The 23,859-nt window shown below is 40.2% G+C and overlaps 1 protein-coding gene and 1 pseudogene across 4 annotated transcripts in view; one reads left to right on the forward strand and one right to left on the reverse strand.

The window, feature by feature from the left end:
• Positions 1-23,859, forward strand: part of FANK1 (fibronectin type III and ankyrin repeat domains 1) — a 110,661-nt gene that overhangs the window by 28,633 nt on the left and 58,169 nt on the right. Inside the window, exons 2-3 of one of the 4 annotated variants that reach the window (XM_024985488.2) lie at positions 19,538-19,653; positions 22,144-22,233. Coding sequence is in view for 1 of the 2 variants with exons in the window: in XM_015460780.3 (XP_015316266.1) it covers positions 19,620-19,653 (34 nt within the window). In the remaining variant the exon portion in view is untranslated. 4 annotated transcript variants of the gene reach the window in all.
• On the reverse strand, positions 19,676-21,466 carry LOC112444521 (zinc finger CCCH domain-containing protein 14-like; annotated as a pseudogene).

Below are 23,859 nucleotides of genomic sequence, written 5' to 3' on the forward strand. Positions count from 1 at the left end.
GTCCATTTTGATGTTGCTTTTTACTGGATATTTATTTTTCATATGTACTTGAAAATCTGGCTTAAAGTTATTCATAGGGAAGGAAGTTTAAGAGGGGGGGTCGTATATACACCTATGGCTAATTCATGTTGATATATGACAGAAATCAAACCAATATTGTAAAGCGATTATCCTTCAATTAAAAATAAATAAATTAAAAAAAAGTTATTCATAATTGCAACTTATCTTTCAAAGTCTTCAGATCTATAGTTCAGGCCTTTTTAAAAGTTGTATATTGTTTATTTTTCTACTGCTTTTTTTCTGAATAACTCTTACTAAAGATTTGTCCATTTTATTATGCTTTTTAAAGAGTCAAGTTTTAGTTTGGTTGATTCTACTGTGTGGGTGGGTGGGAAGTTGTTTTTGCATTTTATTAATTTCTATTATGTCTTCCCTGTTTGAGTTTCTTATTCTGTTTCTAATTTATTGACCAATGTGTAGTTTATAGATTTTTTTGCAAAGTTCATTTTCTAATGCTCATGTTTAAATGTATACATTTCTGTTTAAGAATGGATTCAACTGTATCCTATGGTGTTTGAAATTCATAAAAGATAATTTTTCTTGTAATTTTATCTCTGATCTATGGGTTATTTAGAAGCGTGTGTCTCAGTGTCTAACAGTTGGATTTTCTAGTTAGCCTTTTATTTCCCATTGTTAACTTAATTACGTTATTGTCAAGAGATTTTGATCTGTATTATTCCACTAATTTGAAGGTTATTTGCTTTACCACACAAGTATATGGTTAATGTTTTGAAATTGTTTCACATTTACTCGAAAGGAAGTATATTTCCGGAATTGTTAGATCTGTGTTCCGATATATTCATTGAGTATATTTTTTTCATAATCTGTTAAAATCTTTGACATCCTAATTTTTATATTTTTTTCTGTTTGCTGAGAGATACATTAAATATCTCTCATGATTATGGCTTTGGCTCTCTTTATATTCTGTCAGCTTTTGCTAATATGTGAGGCTATATTTGGATATATGTGATTTAAGTGTATATTTGTGTGTGTGTGTGTGGTGTTTTTTGCTGTTGTTTTTTTCTACCATGTCGCTTGTGAGATCTTAGTTCCCTGAATGAGCTTGATCAAACTTGCACCTTTGGCAGTGAAAGCACAGAGTAAAAGCGACTGCTAGAGAATTCCCAAAATATATACATCTTGGTAATGTGAACATTTATCATTTATATCATTTATATACATACGTGCTAAGCCTTATGACTGATATAGCTACAGTAACTTTGGTTAAACTGTGCCGTGTGCATGGGTATGGCATGTGTATTTATTTATTTTTCTTTACTTTCAACCATTTTGTATCTCTGTATTTTAGATATAGTTTTGTAAATAGCATGAAATTGGATTTAGCAGTTTAACAATTTTTAACTAGGTCATTTAGTCAATTTGCATATATTATGTGCCCTGATATGGGTTCTATACTTATGGTTGAGGATCTGATATATATATATGTGTGTGTGTGTGTGTGTGTGTGTATTTATATGTTTGTATTGATTTATTTTATACCATCTGTTGGTCCTACTTTTACGTTCTCTCACCCTCACTTGTTTGCCTTTTGCTGGATTACTGTGATACTTGTAGTCATTTGGGAGTCTTTGTATTTTTTTCAGTGGTTTTCATGTTCATCTAAACATGTATATGTAACTTGTAAGTGTCTAAATTTGATTCATCCTTCTGAATGATAGAAGAGCTTTAGAGTACTTTAATTGCCTTAACTCTTCTTGAGTTACACAATTATATTTACATTCATTTTCAGCTTAGTATTGAAATAATTGCAGAACTACTTGTGACTGTCAGAACTGGAGATCCTGCATACCCCTCGCTCAGCTTCTCTCAATGTTGGTTGGTTGTTCAGTTGCTGGGTTGTGTCCGACTCTCTGAGACCCCACGGACTCAGCATGCTAGGCTTCCCTGTCCTTCACTCTCTCCTGGAGCTTGTTCAAGCTCACGTGCATTGAGCCAGTGATGCCCTCCAACCCTCTCATCCTCTGCCTTCCCCTTCTCTTCCTTGCTTTCAGTCTTTCCCAGCATCAGGGTCTTTCCCAATAAGTGGGCTTTTCACATCAGGTGGCCAAAGTATTGGAGCTTCAGTATCCATCCTTCCAATGACTATTCTGGATTGATTTCCTTTAGGTTTGACTGGTTTGATCTCCTTGCTATACAGGGGACCCTTAAGAGCCTTCTGCAGCACCACAGTTCAAAAGCATCAGTTCTTCAGCACCCAGCCTTCTTTATAGTCTTACTCTCACACTCGTACATGACTGCTAGAAAAAACCGTAGTTTTGACTCTACGGACCTTTGTCGGCAAAGTAATATATCACAACCAGGAAACTGATGTTAACGCAGTCTTCTGATCTTGCGCAGATTTAAGCAGCTTCACAAGTACTCATCTGTGCACATTTAGTTCTATGTATGTTTATGACGTCAGTGAGCACTACTGTTGTTCACACACAGAAGAGTCCAGCACAAGGGTCCCTTGGGCTGTTTTTTTTAGCCACAGACATTGCTCTCTCCCTCTCGCCCCTGGAAACCTCTAGTCTCTTCGTCTCTGTAATTTTGTCAAGAAAACAATTTTATAGATGTATAAGGCATCTATGGATAAGTACACACAGGTATAAGAAATATACAGGTAAGTTTATACATGTACAACTCAATGGATTTTTGCATAGTTAGTGTATAAGACTTGGAATATTGCCAGCACTCCCAGAAGCTTCTCTCTTGGATTTCCTTCCAGTGGCTACTCTTACCTTCTCCCCAAAGAGATCTCCATCTCTGACTTTTTACACTATAGTTTTGTCCACTCTTCATTTTGTAAACAGAAACTTATTTTTCCTGTGTCTGCCTTCTTTTCCTCAATGTGGGTCTTCTGAGGTACATCGTGGTGATGCCCTTGAGTACTGAGTTCATGTTCATTGTTGTATGCGTTTCATAGTCATGTACGGATGAGAGAGTTGGACTATAAAGAAGGCTGAGCACCAAAGAATTGATGCTTTTAAACAGTGGTGCTGGAGAAGACTCATGAGAGTCAGTTACACAGCAAGGATATCAAACCAGTCAAATCTAATGGAAATTAACCCTGAATAATCATTCATTGGAAGGATCGAAGCTGAAGCCTCAATTCTTTGGCCACCTGATGGGAAGAGCCGTCTCACTGGAAAAGACCCTGATGCTAGGAAAGATTGAGGACAGGAGGAGAAGGGGGTGACAGAGGATGAGATGGTTGGATGGCATCACTGACTCAATGGGCATGAGTTTGAGCAAACTCTGGGAGACAGTGAAGGACAGGGAAGCCGGGCGTGCTATGGTTCATGGGGTCACAAAGAGTTGGACGCAACTTAGCAACTGAACAACAACATCCCCCAAGGTCTTCATCTCTCCTGGCGGTTGTTTTCAGTTGGGTCTGTTATAAGGAAGTTGCATCTTCTGGTGCACATGTGTATGTGTCTACTGGATATTTATCAAGAGTGGTAGTGGTGTTTTATAGAGTATATGTGTGTTCAGCTTTAGGAGATAACTGCTAAAAATTCTCCACACTGGCCATGGCAATTTATACTTTCACTGCCTGTGTTTGAATGTCCCAGGTTTTTTTTTCCCCCCATTCTTCTCAATACTTACTATTGTGTCAGCTTTAAAATTTTTTTAGATTTTGATTTAGTCATTCTGAGGGGTGTGTAGTATCTCACTGTGTTTGTAATTTGATTTTCCTTGATGCCTAAATAGATTGAGCATCTTTCCATGTGTGTTAGTTTTGGCCGCTTGAATATTCTCTTTGGGGGAGAGGCTGCTTGAGTCTCTTGCCTAACTTCCTATTGAGTTGCTTGTCACTTTTATTATTGATTTGTAGGAATTCTTAACTGTATTCTAGATCAAAGTACCCTGATTATATTTTCTCCCACTTAGTAGCTTGCTTTTCCATTCTCTTCATGATTTCTTTTGATGAGTAGAAATAATTTTAATGTAATCAATCAATATTTTCCTTTATGGATAATGCTTTTGATGTTTTTCATAGAATTTTTTTTTTGTCTAATCACAGTTCTTGACAGTATTCTGTTATCTTATAGAAGCCTTTTCACATTTTTATTTGTCATCTGTCTGGAATTGATTTTTATTTATGGTGTATATTTTTAAAAAATATGGATGTGCTGTTGATAAAGCATCATTTATTAAAATGACCATTTTTTCTTCACGATTCTTCAGTGTACATTTTATTATGAATTAAGCACTATCTATCTATATATATATATGGACTCTTTTCAGGTCTCTAACCTCATTCATTGATTAATTTTGTTTTGTTCTGGGAGTAAGAAGCCTAATAAAACTGTCTCTGCTCTTAAAGTGCTTACAACTGAATGTAGGAATTAGTTAAGTAAAGTGCTAACTTCAATGTGATGGGTTGTAGAAAGAAAAAGTATTAAAATTGTGCTGTCATCTAAGCTTAGGATTAAACTGTTAAGATTCACTTTAGTACAGAAACTATAGTGCAGTAGTAAGAAGATTCTCATAGCTGAAAGAAATTTTGCATTTCATTTCCTAGACTTTCTTTATAGTTCACCATGTACAAATATATCCCTAAACATACATTGTTTAGTTTTTTTGCCTGTTTGGCTTTAATATCAAATGGCATCAAACCACGTGTATTCTGCACTGTTGTGGTTTAGGTTCAGTAAGCTTTTTAAGACTAATTACATTTTAATGATGGAAGTTTTTCAGGCAGTGGGGAAACCTTTGTGCCAACTGCTCCCATTAAATCAGTAGTTCCTAAAATATGGTGCTCAATGTGACTTTAGGCATTAACATTTTAGCACGTGGTTCATTTTATATTTATTTTTATAGCTGCTTTCTGAAGTTGATTTAAAAAGATGCCAGGTTTTTCATTTGCTTACGGCATAAAATTTCAAGTTAACTTGAGAACACTGAAGTCGACAGTTTTGCAGATGGTAGACGCTTTGTGCATCTATGGACAGGGAAGAAATTTGAGGAAGAGTGAGGAAGACATACTTGGGTAACACTGCCTCATTTAGCCAGGTAGTGCCTTTTTCATGGACTTCCTGGTGGCTCAGACGGTAAAGCGCCTGTCTACAATGTGGGAGACCCAGGTTCGATCCCTGGGTCGGGAAGATCCCCTGGAGAAGGAAATGGCAATCCACTCTAGTACTATTGCCTGGAAAATCCCATGTACAGAGGAGCCTGGTAGGCTACAGTCCATGGGGTCACAAAGAGTCGGATGCGACTGAGTAACTTCACTTTCACTTTCAGTGCCTTTTTCTGGCCCAGGGAATGGGCAGGGAGGTGGGGGGATCTGTCATTCCTTCCTTTTGACTGAAGCCACTATCTGGCAAGGTGAAGGTGCTCCTTAGGAAAGTTACCATAGGCTGAGACGGCAGCAGTGCACGAGGCAGGATTGTGAGAAAGGTGGAAGGGAGCTTAGGTCTGCCATTCTGCCCTGGCCACCTGTAAGGATGGACATGATTGAATGTCAACAAATCTGCAGTTTCTTTGGTTATAGGATTAAATACCCCCTTGTTGTCTGGTCTTCTTCCCTGGCAGCTGGGAAGGTAAAGGGTGGTATAAGTGTACTTGCATTTTGAATTGAGGAATGGATGTGCAAAAACTGTGCTCTGTCTTGAGCGGGTGGAGTCTCAGTTTCAGAAAGAGGGATGCTTGGAGGGTGGATGTCAGAGGATGGCAGAAGCTAAAGGCAAGACACAGAGCTGGAGCAGGAGGGTGGGGATAGAAGCGGAGAGGGTACGTGGGGAAAACCTCCATCCAAAGTGAATGCATGAGGCCACAGTGCCTTTCAGTGCTAACCTAGAGCAGATTTTATAATGCGCTCAAGGTGCTCGGCCATCTGCCTGCAGAAAGGAAGTGAGAATCAACAAGACCTGGGACTGTGGATGTGGGGGAGAAGTTCAGTTAGTTTGGGAGAGATCGTAAGAGTTCAGGTGTTGGACAGTGGAAGCATGATGACCTATTCATGACAGCAAAGAGCCAGCTGGAGGCAAGTTGAGGTGGACAGAAAGGGAGGCTCAGTTACCCTAGGAAATCTGAGGTTACTGGGGCCAGTGCATGAGGCTAAAATGGTCACCACAAACCTAAGCAAAGGTGCCAGGGGTGGGATCTTAGCCGGCTGGAGACAGTAAGTTAGAGCTATGGGAGTGGCATGAGAAGGAGACAGACAGACAGACTGACTCGGCGCAGAGCCCCAGGAAAAAAGCAGAAGGCCACAGCCGTTGGTGGTGTCCAGCGAGTGCCTCCTTGTGTACATTGTTGGTGCTCAGTCACTGTGTCGTGTCCGGTTCTCTGCAACCCCATGGACTGTAGCCTGCCAGGCTATTTGAAATGTTTGTTAAATACCTGTGTAGGTATTGGATGTCAGAAATTTAAGGGATGTAGTAAGACTTCAGCTTTTGGAGGTAGAGTTTGTGGCAAGCTTAACCTTGGAATGGGGTCTTATACGTGGTGGTGAAATTAAAAAAAAAAAAAGAAAAAATGACCTGCGAGTTCTTGTAGCAGTCAGCTTGCCTGAAATAGAGCCTAGAGCTTGGCTTCTCAGCCTCCCACTCAGAACCCGGTATGGCTCTCATTTAACACGTGCTTTTAAATAAGCGTGACTCTCTTTGGTCCTTTTCCACAGTAAGTTAGAACTCAGGCCCGAGGTGACATCTGGCAACCTGGTCTGGAGGGAGGAGACAGGACGCAGAATCAGATTGTGCTTGATGACTGGACACTCCTAAGGGTGCTGGGCTCTCCTAGAGCTGGGGCGGGTTACATGCTAAACAGGTGAACAGTGGCCCAGGTCAGGCGTGCAGGTCAGCCAGGCAGGCCGGCAGCATCTGACAGCGCTCGGTAAGGCCTCGGAGGAACCTGGTCCCGCGGGAATCTAGCTTCGGCAGTAGGTGGCAATGTCGGCAAGCCGATGAAAGCTACATTAACACATGAGAAAATATCATCATTTTAATAAAAGTAGAAAAGTCATTTGAAAGTCAGCTCTCAAGTATGGCTGAAAATGCTTAGCAAATAAGGAATTGGGGGTAGGAATGTTCTTAGCCTGATAAATGGTTTGCACAGATTTTTTTTTTTCTTTTATATTGTGTTGCCTTTAAAATCAGGATCAAACAAATATAATGTTTCAGCATTGCTGGACAAGGAGAACAAAGGCTAAAGACTGGAAAGGATGAAACCACCAAATAGTTCTTTTATTTTTTGCCGAGGTTATGAGTATCTACCAAAATGGTAGAGTTTATATCATATACAATAAAAATGAAAGACAAATGATTATCCCAGAGTCTTACAAGGTGACCAGCAGATCAACAAACATCAGTTGGTACATTTCTATAATACTGGTTAAAAATTGTTAGCACATTTTAAAATATCATTATGCCAAATTAAAGGAACGTAGGAATATCCATTTTGCTAGATGTGAGTCTTGTAATGAAGAAATTTATGCACCTTCACTGAAAAATAGTACAAAAGACACAATGATAAATTTCACAGGTAGGTGGACTGAGAATTGTAAAGTTATTTCTAATCAAAATTGTGCTGGGACAGCTATCAATATGAGGGAAACCTATGAAATTGGATCGCTATCTCCCTTTATATATAAAATCAGTACCAGATGAGTCAAGAATTAAATATGAAAGGTAAAATTTAAAATGTTTGGGAGGATATATAGGAAAATGCATTTCTAATTTTGGGATGGGCAATAACCTTTTTCATAGAAAGATCATAGAGCAAAGAAACAAATCAGTCCTGCAGAAATTGTGTTTGCTGCCAATCTGACAAAGTAGAGGGCACGTGGCAGTTCTCTGTACCGCTCAATTTTGCAGTGAACCTAAAACAGCTCTTTAAAAAAGCATATTAAAATAATGTCCAGGAAATTCCGTTTCAAAGGGATCTGAAAATTTGACAGCATGCTGTATTCCTGAGGGTATGGAAGTAGGTGTAGAATTGTGCTGGGTGTGTGTGTGTGTGTGTGTGTGTGTGCGTGCATGCTTCCCAGGCGGCGCTAGTTGTAAAGAGCTCACCTGCCAGTGCAGGAGATGCTAGTTCGATGCCTGCAGTCGGGAAGATTCCCTGGAGGAAGGCATGGCAACCCACTCCAATATTCTTGCCTAGGAAATCCCAAGCGCAGAGGAGCATGGTGGGCTACAGTTCACGGGGTCACAAAGAGTTGACACAACCGAAGTGACTTAGCATGCATGCACAGAGACGGAAGTCATATTAATCCAATTTAAACGTGTGTGTTCTCTGATTTTATCCTCTAGACACTTTCCTACATGAATGGAAAGGTAAGTATACACATTGTTTATGGTAGAAAAAGGTTGGAAACATTCTCAAAGCCCTGTAAAAGGAAATAGGCTAAATATAGTGCTTTCATATAATGGCATACTTCCTAGATATCAAAAGAAAAAGGATAATTCAGTCTTTTTTTTAAAAAATATTTTAGAAGAGTTTCAGCTTTGCATCTTTTTACTGGTAATTCCATGTACATTTTTAGGATTTTACTGACAAATTTGCTGAAACTTCTATCAGGTTTTGCTTTTTTTTTTTTTTTCCTGTGTGACCATTTCACATTTTGTCAGACCAGGGTTATCACACATATTCAGTAAGTTGAGAATACTTGTTATCAAACATTTTTTAAATTGTAAAGATTGAGGGCAGAAGGAGAAGCGGGCAGCAGAGGATGAGATGGTCAGATAGCACCACTGACTCAATGGACATCAGTTTGAGTAAACTCTGGGAGACAGAGAAGGACAGGGAAGCCTGGTGTGCTGCAGTTCATGGGGTCACAAAGAGGTCAGACATGACCTATCTTCATAATAGTGGCAATTATGAGTTATATTTTATCTTTAATTTGCTTTTTAAAGGAAAATTCAGCAAAAATTTTCACTATTTTCCCCATTGTTTTATCTGATTCACTTATCTCTTAACTGGATTATCAAAACAAACACAACAGAAGATTTCAGGGGCCTGTTCATTGTGCTTGAACTTTTATCCCTTCCCTTTAATTACTGCTTTTATTGAGAACTGAAAAATTTTCTCTGACAACTTACTTCTGGGTGTCAGGATGATTTTTACCTTATTGTTCATTTTTAATCACCTTCATTTCACATTTCAACAATTTCCTGCATTTTCTTCTGTGCTTAACAAATAAATTGAAACCCTTCATATGTCCAAATATGAAATTTAAGATATTTTTACTGCCCTCATCTAAAATAGTGTCTCAAAATTGCAGTTAAAATGGCAGTCAACCTTTGTTAGTTTTTAAAATATTAAAAAAAAATTTATATATAAGATACACACCTTTTACAAGTGTACAATCTAGTGGATTTTTTTAGTATGTTCACAAAAATATGTAGCTATCACTATGGTCTAAATTCATTTCATGACCCCCAGAGGAGATCCCATACCCATTAGCACTCATTCCCCTTTCCCTGTCCTCCCTGCTCCATGCACCCATTCATTCACTTCTGTCTATGGACTTACCTGTCTGAACTCTTCATATAAACAGGATTCCATGGTATGTGGCCCTTTGTACCACTATCATTAACTATTTTTTCCCTTTTTTATCACTGACTTTTTGAATAAACATTTTTGTGCCTAGTTTATGTTCAGATTTTCCTTTTCACTCATAGAAAAGGTTTTAGAGTCGTTAAAATGTCATTGTACTTTACAGTGTTGTTATGCTTCAAGATTTCATTAATTTAGAATGGGCGAGCGATCTAACTACCCTTCTCAGTTCAGTTCAGTCGTTCAGTCGTGTCTGAATCTTTGTGACCCCATGGACTGCAGCACGCCAGGCCTCCCTGTCCATCACCAACTCCCGGAGTTTACTCAGACTCATGTCCATTGAGTCAGTGATGCCAACCAACCATCTTATTTTCTGTCGTCCCCTTCTCCTCCCACCTTCAATCTTTCCCAGCATCAGGGTCTTTTCCAATGAGTCAGTTCTTCGCATCAGGTGGCCAAAGTGTGGAGTTTCAGCTCCAGTATCAGTCCTTCCATTCAACACCCAGAACTGATCTCCTTTAGGATGGACTGGTTGGATCTCCTTGCAGTCCAAGGGTCTCTCAAGAGTCTTCTCTAATACCACAGTTCAAAAGCATCAGTTCTTCTGCGCTCAGCTTTCTTTATAGTCCAACTCTCACATTCATGCATGACTACTGGGAAAACCACAGCCTTGACTAGATGGACCTTTGTTGACAAAGTAGTGTATCTGCTTTCTAATATGCTGTCTAGGTTGCTCATAGCTTTCCTTCCAAGGAGTAAGTGTCTTTTAATTTCATGGCTGCAATCACCATCTGCAGTGATTTTGGAGCCCCCAAAATAAAGTCTGTCACTTCTTCCACTGTTTCCCCATCTAGTTGCCATGAAGTGATGGGACTGGAAGCCATGATTTTAGTTTTCTGAATGTTGAGCTTTAAGCCAACTTTTTCAAACACCCTTTAGACTCTTTAAAAGAAAAATCCAGTTTGGCATGAATGTTTTAAAATACTCCATCTAATATAAGAGATAAACCCTGGAAAAGAGCATAGCTGTTATAAGACCCTGAAGTAGTCATCGCTTCTGTTAGTGGGAGGCAGATTTCCTGATGTGATTTGGGGATGAGCAGCATCTGAAATATATTTTAAATACCTAGATTTTCAGAGTGCTTGACTCTAGAGTCACAGGTGTGGAACGTGGGTTCCAGTAGTCCAGGATTGCATTCATCCTGTTGAAAAGCCAAAGCTGTATTTCAATGACTCTTGTATGTGCCTTAATTTCAGATGAGTTTGACCAAACACTTAAGAATGGGTTTTCTGCACAGCAAATTTGTTTCCTGTCTTCAAGCTGTACACATAGTGACATAGCCAAAGCAGTTCACTATTGTAGAATCTGAAGCAATCGAGTATTATTTGATGTCTGGTTTGTTTATTTGATTTCTCACTTCATTTAGTTCAAGTTTTCCCCTATTCTGATGAATTCTTTATGAGCTGTTTTGGATAAATAAGTCACATCAGTCCTTTCATTTTAACAGTTTGCCAAATACGCATGTAAAACTTGATCAAACCCAGCAGTTAGTCTGATTCTCTGAAATTTCTGTTGTTTGAAAGCATCAGTTTTCACTGTGCTATCTGACGGGTAAACCTTCTTGATTTAACTATTTAATACCCTCAACTGCTCTTTGTAGTAATTCACAATAATGCTGAATGTTCCTTCTTGTCTGTTCTTCAACGTGATGGTAAAGCACACTTTAATTTGATTTATGTGTAATCCAAGTAAACACAGTTTCCTCATGATCTGTGACCTCTGATTTTTGAGAGTTCTCATTACTTTTAATTCCATCTGAAAGCATATCTGTGTAAGTAGTGTGTAAAAATATTTAAAATAATACTTGTAAAAATACTTAACAATATCAACAAAACCTCCTGACATGTACATTCATCAGCAAACCCAATATATACATTCATCAGTTGAGGAGTAGACAAAAGAAAATCTGGTAACAATCTGTTCATCTTTGCATTTGTTTTACAGTATCTGTTGAAGAAGCGTTTTAATAAATTCTTTATATGTTCCATTTGACTCTCTGTAAATTGGGATCGCGACTTTGGAGGGAAAAAACTTGCATTCACGGTGTGTGACAGTCCAGGATGAAAATTCAGAGTACTTGTGGAAGTCAACAAATTCATTACAATGAGGCTGTGCAGACAGCAGAAATAGTTTTCTGTTTGGAAATTCTGTTTCATGTTTAGGAATACTCTGCTTCTCATAATCTTATCACTTCCGTCGTCATTTTTGTGACCAGTACTTTCTTGGCTATGATGATTCTTTTTTATTAAAAATTTATCTATTTATTTATTGGAGGCTAATAACTTTACAATATTGTATTGATTTTGCCATACATTGACATGAATCCACCACGGGTGTACATGTGTTCCCCATCCTGATCCCCTCTCCCACCTCCCTTCTCATCCCATCCTTCTGGATCATCCCAGTGCACCAGCCCCTAGCACCCTGTATCATGCATTGAACCTGGACTGGTGATCTGTTTCATATATGATAATATACATGTTTCAATGCCATTCTCCCAAACCATCCCACCCTTGCTCTCTCCCGGAGTCCGAAAGACTGTTTTATACATCTGTGTCTCTTTTGCTGTCCCGCATACAGGGTTATTGTTACCATCTTTCTAAATTCCATATATATGCGTTAGTATACTGTATTGGTGTTTTTCTTTCTGGCTTACTTCACTCTGTATAATAGGCTCCAGTTTCATCCACCTCATTAGAACTGATTCGAATGTGTTCTTTTTAATGGCTGAGTAATGTTCTATTGTGTATATGTACCACAGCTTTCTTATCCATTTGTCTGCTGATGGACATCTAGGTTGCTTCCATGTCCTGGGTATTATAAACAGTGCTGCAATGAACATTGGGGTACACTTGTCTCTTTCAATTCTGATTTCCTTGGTGTGTATGCCCAGCAGTGGGATTGCTGGGTCATATGGCAATTCTATTTCCAGTTTTTTAAGGAATCTCCGTACTGTTCTCCATAGTGGCTGTACTAGTTTGCATTCCCACCAACAGTGTAAGAGGGTTCCCTTTTCTCTACACCCTTTCCAGCATTTATTGCTTGTAGACTTTTGGATAGCAGCCCTTCTGACTGGCGTGAAATGGTACCTCATTGTGGTTTTGATTTGCATTTCTCTAATAATGAGTAATGTTGAGCATCTTTTCATGTGTTTGTTAGCCATCTGTATGTCTTCTTTGGAGAAATGTCTGTTTAGTTCTTTGGCCCATTTTTTGATTGGGCCGTTTATTTTTCTGGAATTGAGCTGCAGGAGTTGCTTGTATATTTTTGAGATTAATTCTTTGTCAGTTGCTTCGTTTGCTGTTATGTTCTCCCATTCTGAAGGCTGTCTTTTCACCTTGCTTATAGTTTCCTTTGTTGTGCAAAAACTTTTAATTTTAATTAGGTCCCATTTGTTTATTTTTGCTTTTATTTCCAATATTCTGGGAGGTGGGTCATAGAGGATCCTGCTGTGATTTCTGTCAGAGAGTGTTTTGCCTATGTCTTCCTCTAGGAGTTTTATAGTTTCTGGCCTTATGTTTAGATCTTTACTCCATTTTGAGTTTATTTTTGTGTATGGTGTTAGAAAGTGTTCTAGTTTCATTCTTTTACAAGTGGTTGACCAGTTTTCCCAGCACCACTTGTTAAAGAGATTGTCTTTTCTCCATTGTATATTCTTGCCTCCTTTGTCAAAGATAAGGTGACCATAGGTGCATGGATTTATCTCTGGGCTTTCTATTTTGTTCCCTTGATCTATATTTCTGTCTTTGTGCCAGTACCATACTGTCTTGACTGTGGCTTTGTAGTAGAGCCTGAAGTCAGGTAGGTTGATTCCTCCAGTTCCATTCTTCTTTCTCAAGATTGCTTTGGCTATTTGAGGTTTTTTGTATTTCCATACAAATTGTGAAATTATTTGATCTAGTTCTGTGAAAAATACTGTTGGTAGCTTGATAGGGATTGCATGGAATCTATAGATTGCTTTGGGTAGTATACTCATTTTCACTATATTGATTCTTCTGATCTATGAATATGGTATATTTCTCCATCTATTTGTGTCCTCTTTGATTTCTTTCACCATGTTTTATAGTTTTCTATATATAGGTCTTTTGTTTCTTTAGGTAGATATATTTCTAAGTATTTTATTCTTTTCATTGCAATGGTGAATAGAATTGGTTCCTTAATTTCTCTTTCTGTTTTATCATTGTTAGTGTATAAGAATGCAAGGGATTTCTGTGTGTTGATTTTATATTCTGCAACTTTACTATATTCATTAATTAGCTCTAGTAATTTTCTGGTGGAGTCTTTAGGGTTTTCTGTATAGAGGATCATGTCATCTGCAAACAGTGAGAGTTTTACTTCTTCTTTTCCAATCTGGATTCCTTTTATTTCTTTTTTTGCTCTGATTGCTGTGGCCAAAACTTCCAAAACTATATTGAATAGTAGTGTTGAGAGTGGGCACCCTTGTCTTGTTCCTGACTTTAGGGGAAATGCTTTCAATTTTTCACCATTGAGGATAATGTTTGCTGTGGGTTTGTCATATATAGCTTTTATTATGTTGAGGTATGTTCCTTCTATTCTTGCTTTCTGGAGGTTTTTTTTTTTTTTTATCATAAATGGATGTTGGATTTTGTCAAAGGCTTTCTCTGCATCTATTGATATAATCATATGGTTTTTATTTTTCAATTTGTTAATGTGGTGTATTGATTGATTTGTGGATATTGAAGAATCCTTGCATCCCTGGGATAAAGCCCACTTGGTCATGATATATGATCTTTTTAATATGTTGTTGGATTCTGTTTGCTAGAATTTTGTTAAGGATTTTTCATCTATGTTCATCAGTGATATTGGCCTGTAGTTTTATTTTTTTGTGGCATCTTTGTCAGGTTTTGGTATTAGGGTGATGGTGGTCTCATAGAATGAGTTTGGAAGTTTACCTTCCTCTGCAATTTTCTGGAAGAGTTTGAGTAGGATAGGTGTCAGCTCTTTTATAAATTTTTGGTAGAATTCAGCTGTGAAGCTATCTGGTCCTGGGCTTTTGTTTGCTGGAAGATTTCTGATTACAGTTTCATTTCCATGCTTGTGATGGGTCTGTTAAGATTTTCCATTTCTTCCTGGATCAGTTTTGAAAAGTTGCACTTTTCTAAGAATTTGTCCATTTCTTCCAAGTTGTCCATTTTATTGGCATATAGTTGCTGATAATAGTCTCTTATGATCCTTTGTATTTCTGTGTCATCTGTTGTGATCTCTCCATTTTCATTTCTAATTTTGTTGATTTTTCTCCCTTTGTTTCTTATTGAGTCTGGCTAATGGTTTGTCAATTTTATTTAACTTCTCAAAGAGCCAGCTTTTGGCTTTGTTGATTTTTGCTATGGTCTCTTTTGTTTCTTTTGCATTTATTTCTGCCCTAATTTTTAAGATTTCTTTCCTTCTACTAATGCTGGGGTTCTTCATCTCTTCCTTTTCTAGTTGCTTTAGGTGTAGAGTTAGGTTATTTATTTTACTTTTTTCTTGTTTCTTGAGGTATGCCTGTATCGCTATGAACCTTCCCCTTAGCACTGCTTTTACAGTGTCCCATAGGTTTGGGGTTGTTGTGTTTTCATTTTTATTCATTTCTATGCATATTTTTATTTCTTTTTTGATTCCTTCTGTGATTTGTTGGTTATTCAGCAGCGTGTTGTTCAGCCTCCATATGTTGGAGTTTTTAATAGTTTTTCTCCTGTAATTGACATCTAATCTTACTGCATTGTGGTTCAGAAAAGATACTTGGAATGATTTCAGTTTTTTAAAAATTTACCAAGGCTAGATTTATGGCCCAGCATATGATCTATCCTGGAGAAGTTTCCATGTGCGCTTGAGAAAAAATTGAAATTCATTGTTTTGGGGTGAAATGTCGAATCCCAGGGACGGGGGAGCCTTGGTGGGCTGCCTTCTATGGGGTTGCACAGAGTCAGACATGACTGAAGTGACTTAGCAGCAGCAGCAGCAGTCCTATAGATATCAATTAGGTCTAACTGGTCTATTGTATCATTTAAAGTTTGTGTTTCCTTGTTAATTTTCTGTTTAGTTGATCTATCCATAGGTGTGAGTGGGGTATTAAAGTCTCCCAATATTATTGTGTTATTATTAATTTCCCCTTTCATACTTGTTAGCATTTGTCTTACATATTGTGGTGCTCCTATGTTGGGTGCATATATATTTATAATTGTTATATCTTCTTCTTGGACTGATCCTTTGATCATTATGTAGTGTCCTTCTTTGTCTCTTTTCACAGCCTTTGTTTTAAAGTCTATTTTATCTGATATGAGTATTGCTACTCCTGCTTTCTTTTGGTCTCTATTTGCGTGGAATATCTTTTTCCAGCCCCTCACTTTCAGTCTGTATGTGTCCCTTGTTTTGAGATGGGTCTCTTGTAGACAACATATGTAGGGGTCTTGTTTTTATATCCATTCAGCCAGTCTTTGTCTTTTGGTTGGGGCATTAAACCCATTTACATTTAAGGTAATTATTGATAATAATTACTTTGCCGATGCAAAGTAATGCTGATGCCATTTACTTTATTGTTTTGGGTTTGAGTTTATACACCCTTTCTGTGTTTCCTGTCTAGAGAAGATCCTTTAGCATTTGTTGGAGAGCTGGTTTGGTGGTGCTGAATTCTCTCAGCTTTTGCTTGTCTGTAAAGCTTTTGATTTCTCCTTCATATTTGAATGAGATCCTTGCTGGGTACAGTAATCTGGGCTGTAGGTTATTTTTTTTCATCACTTTAAGTATGTCTTGCCATTCCCTTCTGGCCTGAAGAGTTTCTATTGAAAGATCAGCTGTTATCCTTATGGGAATCCCCTTGTGGGTTATTTGTTGTTTTTCCTTGCTGCTTTTAATATTTGTTCTTTGTGTTTGATCTTTGTTAATTTGATTAATATGTGTCTTGGGGTGTTTAGCCTTGGGATTATCCTTTTGGGACTCTCTGGGTTTCTTGGACTTGGGTGACTATTTCCTTCCCCATTTTAGGGAAGTTTTCAACTATTATCTCCTCAAGTATTTTCTCATGGCCTTTCTTTTTGTCTTCTTCTGGGACTCCTATGATTTGAATGTTGGGGCATTTAACATTGTTCCAGAGGTCTCTGAAGTTGTCCTCATTTATTTTAATTCTTTTTTCTTTTTTTCCTCTCTGTTTCATTTATTTCTAACATTCTATCTTCTACCTCACTAATCCTATCATCTGCCTCTGTTATTCTATTGTTGGTTCCCTCCAGAGTGTTTTTGATCTCATTTATTGTGTTATTCATTATATATTGACTCTTTTTTATTTCTTCTAGGTCCTTGTTAAACATTTCTTGCATCTTCTCAATCTTTGTCTCCCAGCTATTTATCTGTAACTCAATTTTGTTTTCAAGGTTTTGGATCACTTTCACTATCATTATTCAGAATTCTTTATCAGGTAGATTCCCTATCTCTTTCTCTTTTGTTTGGTTTGGTGGGCATTTATCCTGTTCCTTTACCTGCTGGGTATTTTTCTGCCTTTTCATCTTGTTTATATTGCTGTGTTTGGGGTGGCCTTTCTGTATTCTGGCCGTTTGTGGTTCCTCTTTATTGTAGTTTCCTCACTGTGGGTGGGGATGGACGGGTGGCTTGTCAAGGTTTCCTGGTTAGGGAAGCTTGTGTTGGTGTTCTGGTGGGTGGAGCTGGATTTCTTCTCTCTGGAGTGCAATGAAGTGTCCAGTAATGAATTTTGAGATGTCAGTGGGTTTGTTGTGACTTTGGGCAGCCTGTATATTGAAGCTCAGGGCTATGTTCCTGTGTTGCTGGAGAATTTGCATGGTATGTCTTGTCTGGCCCTTGGGTGGAGCTTGGTTTCAGTGTAGGTATGGAGGCATTTGATGAGCTCCTATCGATTAATGTTCCCTGGAGTCAGGAGTTCTCTGGTGATCTCAGGATTTGGACTTAAGCCTCCTGCCTCTGGTTTTCAGTTGTATTCTTACAGTATCCTCAAGACTTCTCCATCTATACAGCACTGATGATAAAACATCTAGGTTAATGATATAAAGTTTCTCCACAGTGAGGGACACCTGGAGAGTACACAGAGTTACACAGAGAAGAGAAGAGGGAGGAAGGAGACAGAGGTGGCCAGGAGGATAAAAGGGGGAATCAAAAGGAGAGAGACAGATCCAGCCAGTAATCAGTTCCCTAAGTGTTTTCAACAGCCCAGAACACATAAAGAGATTCACAGAGTTGCATAGAGAAGAAAAGGGGGAGGAGGGAGATAGAGGCAACCTGGTGGAGAAAAAGGGAAGTCCAAAGACGGGGAGAGCAATCCAGCTAATAATCTTGCTCCCAAGTAAAAATGGGTACTGAAGATTGGGTTCTAAAGGTACAAAATTGATAACAAATACCAAAAAGCAAAGATTAAAAATCTAGAGGTTAGATTCTCAAAAATACAATATTAAAGAAAAGAACAAAGTCACAAAAATTATAAAATATATATATATGAAGTTTGCTTTAAAAATAGGGTCTTTTTTTTTTTTGCAAAGGAATAGTAGGTTAAGTTTGCTTTAAAAATAGGGTTTTTTTTTTTTTTTTTGCAAAGGAATAGGTTATAAAAATGAAAATTAAAGGAGTAATAGAGGACTTAAAATTTAAAAAAAATTAAAAATTAAAAAAATGATAATAGTAAAAATATATCTAGGACTTTCTCTGGTGTTGTTGTGGACATTGTGGGGTCAGTTCATTTTCAGATAGTTCCTTGATCTGACTTACACTTCTCAAGATCTATAGGCCCTTTCCTATGTAGTCAGTGCTAACTGCAGGGTTTTAATCTATTGCAACTGTCACTTCCAAAGCGGTTCCCTCTGTTTATTTTAGCTTCTGTTTGCTGGCCTCTTCAGCGTCTAATTTCCACCCTGACACAAGGGGGCGGCGGTGGTCACTTGTTTTAGGCTCACTTGTTCAGTCGTGCTGTGGGGAGGGAGGAACACTGCAAACAAATATCACTGGTGTCTGTGGGGAGTGCTCCTGGTGTCTTGGCCACACTGGGTTTGCCCTGCTCACGGCGAGTGTGTTTTCCCAATCTACACTGCTCAGGCTCTAGGTTGCTCTGCCAGGCACTGTCTGAGGCCGGTTCTGGGTTGAGTGCACTTCCCAGGTCAAAGCTGCTCAGGTTCAGGTTCTTGGGTACTCCACAAAGGCGCAGACTTGATTGGGCCTGCATTTTGTGCCTTTCCCCTGTCTGAGAAACTCAGGTGACCAGGTGCTTGGCTAGCTATGACTTATCGCCTCCCCTGTCCCAGCCCCTCGGTTTTCTGGGTGTACAATGGGCGCACCTTCTCAGGTGTACCGTGTGTCTCCTCTGGGGAGCTGTCCTCTGGGGAGCTGATCTCTGGCTGCAACCCTCCCAGTGGATGTCGACTGTCCAGAATCCCAAGGAGTCTTGGTTAGCAATGAAGCCTGCTTGCAGTTTGGTAGATGATGCCTCTCTGGGGCCACGATTGCCCCCTTCCGGCTCTGGCTGCCCTCACCTGTCTGTCTCTGGTGGGGAATGGGCTGGTCCACAGCTGGCTAGCTCTGCTCAGCCCTTTGTTCTGTGAGCAGGCCTGGCAGTGTTTTAGGTTAGGGCTTTTCGCCCGATAGCTATCCCACAGTCTGGTTTGCTATCTCAAGTTAGTTCCCTCAGATTGCCCTCGGGGCATTCAGGCCTGGTCCTTACTCTAAGCAATGCAGCCCGCAGCTCCCTGCCCAGCCCCGACTTGCTAGTGGCGGATGCAAGCGTCTGTGCTGCTTCTTCGCTGGGAGTTGCCTTAGGCACGTAATCTGTGGGGTTTAATTATTTATTTATTTTTCCTCCCAATTTTTTGCCCTCTGAGGTTCCAAGGCTCGCCACAGATTGCCAGTAAGAGTGTTTCCTGGTGTTTGGAAGCTTCTCTCTCTCTCTTTTTTTTTTTAGGCAATAAACTTCACATTATGAAAGCAATATATTCCAAGTTCCAAAGATTTGACAAATTCTGTAGAATGTCTTTCATCAGCAGATGGAAACTCTCAAACGCCACAGTCTTCTGTCAGGTAGGACTGGGTGTCATTCACTTTACCTGGTCTGAGGTCGAATCCATTTCAAGGCATGTCGTGGTGGTACAGTAATGGTGGGATGGTAGAACGTACAGTCAGGTCGTGTACACTGAGTGTTAAATCTACAGTGTTTCGGATGATAGAAGGGACACTCCATTTTCTTACACGCTGGGAAGTAGCGGCACAGCTGACTACTGGAAGGCGGTGCTGGTGCTGTGACTGGTTTTGGAGGCAGTCCTGGTGTTCTTCAGCTCATGTGAGTGAAGGGACAGTCTGGTTTAGTACATTTTGCATCGTATTTACAATTTGGATGAACAAACAGACGCTTCTCAGCAAATTTACAATTGGAAAAGGCTTTGCAAGGCGACACGGGGTGATGGTAAGCGCACTCGTCCCCGTTCTTGCAGGCAGGCCAGTACTTGCAGTGCTCCAGCAGCTTCTCCGGCTTCTGCGCCACGCTCAGCTCGCTCATCTCAGCTTGACTGATCTGCAGAGTTTCTGCCATTACGTGGTCAATTTGCAATCGGGATGACAACTGCCTCTGTTGAGTTCCTTGACTTTTGTCTATATTGTCTCCTTTTGCTTCGTCTTCTTTAACAGGAGAACTTATCCTAGGGACTCTGCCTTGTCCCTCGACCATTTCTGCTAGCAATTCTTCCTGAGAAGTTCGAGTTCTGGGAGCAACTGACTGTAGAATAGTTAGTTGTTTTTGTTACAGATTCTTGAGCTTCAGATATAGCCTTCAAAATTAGATTCTTGTTAGCTTGTTTAGAAGGTGGAAGTGACGGTCTCCGTTCAGGCTTCACTGGCACTGACACACTGCTGGAGATGCTTCCTGTACGGGACCCACAATCATCATCTTCCTCCTCCTCTTCTCTGTCATGACTGAATTTTTTTACTTTAACAACTGAACTTACCACAGGCAACTTTCTCTTCCGAAAGTTTTCTTCCTCAATACTCATCTTTTCTGCGTTGCTTCTGAAGAAGGGACTGTAAGTCTCTTCTAAGCTGTTAAGCACTTCTGGTTCACACAAGCGTCCTGTTTCATACACCCGGCTGCTCTGAATATCAAGTTGCTTGGCAGCATGAATACTGTCTTGCTGCTGTTGAAACTGCAACCTGTTTAGATGAGCACCACTGTCTGTGTTTCGAGTTGCAGGTGGCCGATAAATTTCAATAGAAGGGCGAGAAGAACCATATGTGTCACTGTGGTTTTTTTCTGAGATAAGGGATTCTCCTGCACAAAGTTGAGGTCTTCATCAATGAGATCATCTGGTTCTGGCTTAATATCAATCACATCTTCAGAGGGTGCTAACTCCCTCAAAGGTTTCACTGTGACATTAGTCGGGTTGCAGCTCCATCATCATAAGTCTGTCTGACATTAGTGGCTTTCTGTTCCTGTGAACTTGTAGAAACTCTAGACTCTCTTTTTTCAGGCCTAGTGCCAGAAACTGCAAGAGGTGGCACCGCAGCTTCGTGCCTTCTCTCATCTCCTCGACTGAAACTGCTCTTGTTTGAAGGTACGTTACCATCAAAGAGGTTGGTATCAGAAGACTTCAGACTAGAGGGGTCGGTTGTTACAGAACGAAGTTTATCTAATACACCGTGAAGCCATACGGTGAATCGAATTGTGTTGTTCCTTAGAAACAGGGACAGGTCCTCTGTCATTTGGTCCTGACTTTTCTTGCTGGCCACCATCACCATAATGTAACCAGGAAGTTCTTCATCGACGTAAGCTCCTAATTCTTGCAATTTCCCCTTAATGGCACTGGCTGATCTCCGTGCCGATCTCCATGGCTCCGCGGCGGGAAGCGGCGGGCACTGCGCAGCATCCCGCGGACCAGGGCACTTCTTTCTTTTTTAAGACTCCCTTCCTGGGATGGATCTCTGTCCTTCCCTCTTTTGTCTCTCTTTTTATCTTTTATATTTTTTCCCCTACCTCCTTTTGAAGACAATGGGCTGCCTTTTTGGGTGCCTGATGTCCTCTGCCAGCATTCAGAAGTTGTTTTGTGGAATTTGCTCAGCGTTCAAATGTTCTTTCCATGAATCTGTGGGGGAGAAAGTGGTCTCCCCATCCTATTCCTCTGCCATCTTAGGACCACCCTCTGATGATTCCTTTCTAAATAATTCTGCATACCGTTTCAGCCTTTAGGTTTTAAAATTTTACTATTATATAGGTGAATTTTTAACTTTTCAAAGGTTCTGCCAATCTTCATTCTCTACCCCCGCCAGTTTCCTCCTTTAAATTCTGCTAGAATCCTTACTTTCCATTGCATTTAAATTTGGGATGATCTGTAATTGTAGAAAACAGTGGAAAATTTATCTGAAATTAAGGCAGATAAGAGAGTAATTCAAGTGCACTTAAAATTTGCCACTGTGTTCAATTGAACCCCATAATTGTATAATCAAATTATTCTTATACTACAAATATTGAATTATTGATGGGGTATGTGTCAGAGTTTTTCACTGGAACATTTGTTTCTTCAGGCTACTCTGCTGTATTGGTGGTGATTTCGCATGCTGTTTTATCTGGAACTGTCAGACTTTGTGAGGGCAAGATACATCAGATAAGTTAAGGTGTGCATAAAGAATGCATAAATCATGCTGCCCCGTCTTTAGTTATACTCGCTCTTTGCCATAATGCTTTGTGTCCTACAAACCAAGACTTATGACAAATTTTATTTCCTGTGATTTGCTGCTAAAAACAAAGTGTCGTGTGTTTATGATGGCATACACTTTTCATTGTGTGTGTTTCTGACAGGTAAAAAATTGTGTTTTAACTGTATATTAATGAGATCCAAATCCTCTGCTTGAGACTTTAAATATTTGTTTGAAAGAATTTTCTACAGACTAGCGCTAGTAGACTTCAGTCTCCTCTACTGTTCATAAGGCAGTAGGACCTTTCACCTCAAACCTGTGTGATGGGGTGTGAGCCCAGGGCATGGTGGGAGTATCCCTAGAAGTGATTGCCACAGGGGATGGGGGGATAGGACCTCAGTTATAACAGGAGTGACTGCAAACTGCACAGCTGTACTTTGTCAAATCGAACCAAATGCATTTCCAGCTCCACTTCCCTTTAGTCCAGCAGAAAATTTTCCCACAGACCGGGGAGCGGGAGGTGGTTTCGGATGATTCAAGTGTGTTACATTTATTGTGTAGTTTTTTCCTATTAGTATTATATTAGCTCTACTTCAGATCACCAGGCAGGAGGTACCGGAGGTTGGGGACCCCTGCTTTAGTGCTGTCTCTAGAGTACCAGTTCATGCTATACACCAGACATGGGGAGGTGGCTGGAGGGGATGTTGGGGTGGGGAGGGGACACTCCGCTAACAACCTGGGAGTTCAAACATTGCACGATTTACAAGAAAATGTTTTACCACGTGTTACACTGCTAGGATCCCTCATTGAGTCTTGCAAGGGGCTTGTGCAAATGAGAGACCCTCCCACCCCCCTGCCCCACACACAAAAATTCAGACTTTATTAGCTTTATACTAAATCTCTCTCTGGGTCTGATTATTTCATGGCTTAGGGACCCCTTTGGCCCACCAGAATCCTTAGTAAATATGGGTTCAGCTGGGCAGCATTCCTCCCCTGGACCTACACCGTGTCCAGATGCCTTGTGTAGACACACACTGTGTCCAGATGCCTGCATGCTCCCCTCTGTGCTGGAAAGCGCTTTCTGTCGCGTGGCCTCTACTTTTGGCAGGATTTAGCCCCGGTCTGCTTAAATGTCTGTGGACAGAGTGTGGTAGCCCAGTCGTGGGACCTGGGGAGCAGAGCAGCTCCTCTGTCTGTAACAGGAGGAGCCCCTCTAATGACTCCAGAATGAGGAGCCAGGAACCACGCTTGGAGAAGCCCTCGGCCTCTGGCGGCCAGGGCCCCCTGTTCCGGGAGGGCTGCTGGGCTGGGCCCTTCCTGCCTTACATCTGCCTCTCTGACTGAGGCGGAGTCTCTGAGAGAGGCCACAGCCCTGGCCTGGCCTGCAGGCTGCCTGGTGATCTACCTCAGGGGTGCAGAGAGGAGCTGCCTCAGGGCGACCTCTGAGTGGGAAGAGGGGTGTCTCCAGACACTGCCCGCCCCCTCACCAACTGCCTTCTTCTCCGCTCCATCAGTTCTGGTTCTGTGTCTCCTATCTTGGAATCTTTAAAGCTGAATTTATCTGCAGGATGATTTCCATCGTAGGGGAAACAAATGACTGCGACA

The sequence above is a fragment of the Bos taurus genome, chromosome 26 (genome assembly GCF_002263795.3).
Source record: "Bos taurus isolate L1 Dominette 01449 registration number 42190680 breed Hereford chromosome 26, ARS-UCD2.0, whole genome shotgun sequence".
Classification (NCBI taxonomy): Eukaryota; Metazoa; Chordata; class Mammalia; order Artiodactyla; family Bovidae; genus Bos; species Bos taurus.